We start from the raw sequence: 5,945 nt of genomic DNA, 5'->3' as shown, positions 1-5,945 counted from the left end.
TTAGTTAAAAGCTCTAAAAAAATTGAATTTTTAGAGAAGTTACAAATAATAGCAATTTCTATGAATAATTAAATTATTTTAATTTAAATATTTTTAATTTAAACTTAAATCTTTGAGAATATGAATTTTTCATACTTTTAATTAACAATTTTTTAGAACTAATTTTTTTTTAAATTTAAATTCCATTTCTGTTGAAATTATTCGAAGCTTTTATTTTCTAGTATATATTTAATTGAAGAATTTCCTTATAAACGAAATTTTGGAAAATTGAATTGTAAGCAAATATTAAATGTTTAATAAAATATAATTGATGAAAAATTAATATTTAGAAAGTCGATTTACAAAATAATTAAGCGCATTTTATTGACTAAAAAGATACATATATAGAAAATTACAATGTTTTTTTGGTCGTAATGTAAAGAAAAATATAAACTATTTTCTGTACTTATATCTACAAACGATAATATAAAATGAAGTATTTAAATTCTAATTTCAGACAGTTGATTTTGAGTATATATAATTTTTTTTGGATATAAATATAGATCTGTTTACTTGAGATATTTTTGAATAATGTTGTCTATAAACCAATCAGCGGTGAATTGCAAATGATCGCCATGCACTTGGAGAAAATCTATCTTTCCATCTTCATCCATCTGCTTTAATCCAAGACGATCCTGAATAAACGAAATGTATTTTTGTAAAATTGAAATTGAAGTGGAATTTATATATTACTATGGAATTTATTTTCAAAGAATCATAAATTGAGAAATAGGTATTTAGTGGAACCTCGATTATCCAGACTTCTGTTATCAGAATTATAAATTATTTTAACCGAACTTTTTCGTTTTCTTAAACCCAAAATAATCTTAAATACAATTTTTATATAATGGTTCGAAAATCTTATATTAAAGTGCAGTTGAAATAATCGAGGTTCCACTGTTAATAATTATTTTAAGATAAAAATTGAAGATCCTAAAGTTCTGAACGTTCAAATGAACGAAATTTATTTGTTCCTTTTACAAATTAAATTTTTATTGCAATGATTTTGTGTCACTATCCAAAAAATTAATTGTGACGCGATCTGAAGAAAGGGACCTTAGAAGCAAAAAATTATAGGTTATGTTTGCAATTTTTTAAATGAAAATATAAAAAAAGGATCAACTGTCAATATAAATCATTGAAGTTTAAGTCTTCATTAAAACTAAAATATTTAATAAACACTGATTTTAATTCGAAATAAGTAAAAAGAAACTTTCAAACAAGAAAAAAGTAACTCAAACCCAACCTTAAAATAATTTGCTTCTAAGGTCCCTTTCTTCAGATCGCGTCACAATTACTGAGTTTCTAAACGTAAAATTTCAGTTTTAAAACTTTTTTGTGATTAGTAATTTATAAAAATATCTTTAATAAAAAATATTTCGTTCATTTGAACGTTCAAAACTTGGGGATCATAAAAATTGTCGATATTGACTGCTGATGGATAGTAAGTTTTGTAGAATATTAAATTTTAGAAAGAAAAAAAAAATTTAAAGAAAAGAAATTAAAAATCATTAGATTACCTCTTTGTACAAATCACTTTCTTGAAGACTTTGCGTCTTTTCAGATTGTCCCGGTTGATAAAATCCAAACCATTCTGTTTCATGCGGTTGAACCATTGAGTCTTCAGTGAATTTGATTAAGACCAATTTCTTCAATTTCTGCAAATTATCCTTGTAGGTCTGCAAAATATGCAATTACTTATTCCATCCGCTTTCATTATAGATGCACATATAATTATTCTTCTCTCTTCGCAAAACCCACTAACCTGATTTAATGTTCGTTCATTGTTAATGTCAGCTAGGAAAATGCTGTACTTTTTGTATTCATCTTCCTGAAGAGGATCGTGCCAATATTCGGCTTGAACAAAATTGTTTTGCACAAATCTACATGAAAACAAAATTTCGCTTAATTTTAGTATAGTGCTTTTAATGTTTTTAAGAATTTAGAATTTAAAAAAATGTTAATTAATTAATTAATTAATATAAATTACAAATTGAATAAGGTTTTGAATATTTGTAAAATAATAATTTACTGATAGTAGGCTGCATGGTTTAAAATTTGTCTGAGACGATTGCAAAGTCCATGATCGAGGGAAGGGCATCTGGGCAGACCGTAAACTCCCTGATGTTGACCACCAATTGAAATCAAATTTTGCATTTGAGGTTGGGGACATCTTTGGGCCACAGCTCTCCTGAAAGTTTAAAAATTATTTTTTATTAAATTCATCAAAAAACAACTTTTTTGCACTTTACATTATCAAAATTTATTAATTTTGCTTTCGATCTTCTGTTCCTAGAGTTAATTCCTGCATTTGAAACAATTGTTCATTTGTTTGAATCAATTATTTAAATATTAAAATTAAAATCCGTAAAACTTATCCAATTCTTGAAAGTTCAAATTGGTACCAAATTGATGAGGTTGAAGTCCGCAACGTTTTTAAAAACGAAAACAGAAAAATAACTCAATGATTTTATTTTATTTTCGTATCAAATTAATTTTCTATTTATCAATTTTCTTTCAAGTAACAATTATTAAGTTAACATTTCTTAAAAATTTACGCACTTGAACAATAGAAATTAATTTAAATTGTTTAAAATTTCTTTTTAATTTTTCGTTTTCAAAAAAAGTTGCGGATCAGAAATGAATTTTATTTTTTTAAGTTTCGAAAAATGACTCACAAAAATTGTGACCCCTGTGAAAATCCAATCGCGTTATATCCATTTTTCAACGAATCTTCGTTTGCCAGCAAATTGCAAACCTCTTCGATTTGATGATTAGCATTTTTGAAAAAGCCGTTCATTACATCCTGGAAAAATTCAATAAATTATATATAATCTTGAATCATTATTTTCATTCTGTTATTAATATATTAATATTATACAGAGAAGAAAAATGGATGATTTCTCCGAACAGTTCAACTCTTCGCGATAAACGTGGAGAAATTTCTGTTTGTTTAATTTATATGTGAAAGTGAATAGAAAACGAATTTATAGAATATATATTATACTAACCTCCACGGTATCTTTTCCAATTCGAATGGAAATCACTTGAACTCCTGGTATTTCGTTTTCTATGATGTTCTTAATTGCACCCAAACTAAAGGAAAAACAGCAACTGTCGCCTAGGGGGAAGAAAAATTAATTTTGCTTTTTTAAAATCAGAAGTATTTTTTTTTTATTTTTAAATTTTGTGGTTTTCAATTTTCAGTTATATTCAATTTTCAGATTTGAAATACTTGCTGATGATTTGCTATAATTAATAACTATGAATCATGTGTGAGATTCAATGGGAGTCGTGACCTGGGATTTTTTTTCTTTTGTCCATTAAATCAGCGATAATGTCGCACTAAATAACTACGTTTTCTTTATTTAGTTTCTTTAGTTTCTTTGCCGTTTCTTCCTTATTAGAAATTTTATTATATTTTTGTACTTATTACGCAGAAAACGTTTTATTAAAAAAATAAAAATTTATATTTCAATAAAAAAAATAAATTGTCTCGAAATTTAGTTTTCAAATCTTTTGTTATTTTATCAAATTAAATTGATAAATATTTTTAACCTATTTTAAATAATTTCAAAATTAACATTTCGAAAGTTTTGAACGTTCGAATTGAACGAATATTTTTCTATTTGAATATTTTCCCAAGGTTTTGAACTTTTAAATAAACGAAATTTTTTTCTGTTTCAATATTTTACAAAATTAAATTTTCTTCATCTTTTATAATGTTTGAATGAACGATTTTTTTCCTCTTTAAATATTTTTCAAAATTAAAGATCTCAAAGTTTTGAAAGTTCAAATGAACGGAATTTTTTCCTCTTTAAATGTTTTTCAATATTAAATTTCCTTCATTTTTTAATGTTCGAATGAACAAATTAATTTCTGCTTAAGTAATTTTTCAATAAATTAAATTTCCCAATATTTTGAAAGTTCAAATGAACGAAATTTTTTTCCACTTAAATATTTTTTTCAAAATTAAAGTTCCCTAAATTTTAAACGTTCAAATGATCGAAATTTTTGTATCTTTAAATATTTTTAAAAATTATTATACTAAATAAAAAGGAAAAATTATTAAAAAGAAACATTTAGTTAAAAATTAATTTTACGTAATATGCAAAATAATATTTTTGTACAAAAAATAGAAATTAAAAGAAGTAAAAAATTTCGTTTATTTGAAATTTCGAAATTTTAGGAACATAAAAATTACTGTATTGAATTGAAAATACAAATTTTAAAAACGATTTGTAAATAAATTTTTATTAACAAAGATTTTTTTTCATAAATTGTACTCGTTTGTGTTTATTTATCGTCTCTAAACTATTAAAATAACTATTTTAATTTTGATAGATAATTAAGTTAAAAACGTTTATGAATTTCTAAAATTTTTTCACCTTTGAACAAATTTTAAAAACATTTTGTAAAAATACATTTTTATTAACAGTTTTTTAAAATTACTTTCTGTGGTGTAAATTTGTGGTCTCTTAGTCATCCAGGATATAAATAATTTATTTAATGTTTCTCTCAAAGAACTGTGAATTGAAAAAAATACAAAAGAGAATATTATTGATAGCAAATATAATTTACAAAAAGCACAAATGAATATTTTCGATATTAAAGAAAAATTTAATTTGCAATTTAAAAATGTGCGCATCCTGCTTGCGCAGGTATTTTATTGAAAAATTTTGATTCGAAATTATTCGAAATTTATTATTTTGTTAATTTTTTTTATTTGGAATAAAATAACTGCTAAGAAAAAAATAATTAGTTTCAATATACTTGGAAATAAAATTTGCTATAGTTGTATAAATGTAAAAAAATTGAAATAATCGGGGATAATAAATAATAATTCGTAAATTACCCATTCCATGCCAAAGAACAACAGGTAACGGCGGCGAATCATCAGCGAAACTTAAATTTTGACTAGCATTTATTAACAAAAATATAAATACAATAGTTCTTTTCACAAAATACATGATAGTAATTTTTTACAGTTTAAGGTACTCGCGGTTTCATTCAAGTCGTGTTATAAATGTTAACTGTGTTCTCATTTGAAATTGTTGTTTTTATATATTTTATAAAATGAGTGATGATACTTTTTCCTTTGTAAAGAGTAAAAGTATATATTTAGTTATAGAGAAGCCGCGCCATATGCCCAAATGTTACTGACGCAAATTGCGCCACGGACGGATTTTCCTGTAAGCTTATTTAAAACAGACCTTGATGTTTAATTTTACATGTTTATTTATTTACAATTTCCATTTGAATTGAAACTCGAGTCAATATTTTTTCATCTTTAATAAAAATTGCCAAGGTCAGCTGTGAAGACGTTGAATTAGCAGTTTTAATTGACAAGTCAAAGTTTAAATATTGTTTTATAAATATTTTTAATAATTTTTCATTTTTTCCTTGTTTTCTTTTTTTTTTCGTCGTAGGTCAATTTGGAAGTAAAATTTTTTCAAAGGAAAATATTACTTCCATTGATTTCTTGTTTCCTAATTTGTACATCTTTATATACATATTTATGAAACTTAAGCATATTTTATGATTAAAAATATTCGATTTATAAATTATCGATTAAATAATTAATAATGATATAAATTGATAATATATTGAGATTCAAAGTTAAAGTTTTACGACTAATTGGAGGTAAAATTTTAACTTTTTCTTATAATGTGAAAAGAATTAAGGTTAATCGTATGTGAAAAGTGTTGGATAACAGAACTTTTCTTAGTCTAAATGTTTTTTTTTAAATTTTGCTAGTTTATAATAAAAGTAGAAATTTTTATATTTACTTTTTTTTGGAATATTTAAAAAAATTTGAATTTTTTGTGGAATTTTTTCATCACAGATTTTTAAATTTCGAAAGTATTTAAATCTAAAGTTATATATAAAAATTTTTCTTGTAAATA

The 5,945-nt window shown here is 23.8% G+C and overlaps 1 protein-coding gene across 1 annotated transcript; it reads right to left on the bottom strand.

Moving 5' to 3' along the window:
- Positions 1-337: 337 nt before the first annotated feature.
- LOC122512769 (palmitoyl-protein thioesterase 1) lies at positions 338-5,891 on the bottom strand. Its single transcript, XM_043628824.1, has 7 exons — positions 4,895-5,891; positions 3,051-3,160; positions 2,718-2,845; positions 2,072-2,230; positions 1,805-1,922; positions 1,560-1,718; positions 338-674 (listed from the first exon to the last, which is right to left on the bottom strand). The coding sequence occupies exons 1-7, from the start codon at positions 5,007-5,009 to the stop codon at positions 549-551; spliced, it is 915 nt and encodes a 304-aa protein (XP_043484759.1). The 5' UTR covers positions 5,010-5,891; the 3' UTR covers positions 338-548.
- Positions 5,892-5,945: the final 54 nt, after the last annotated feature.

The sequence above is a fragment of the Leptopilina heterotoma genome, unplaced genomic scaffold (assembly GCF_015476425.1).
Source record: "Leptopilina heterotoma isolate Lh14 unplaced genomic scaffold, ASM1547642v1 Lhet_128, whole genome shotgun sequence".
Taxonomy (NCBI): Eukaryota; Metazoa; Arthropoda; class Insecta; order Hymenoptera; family Figitidae; genus Leptopilina; species Leptopilina heterotoma.
The sequence above is the reverse complement of the archived record's forward strand: the minus strand, read 5'-3'. Positions and strand labels throughout refer to the sequence as shown.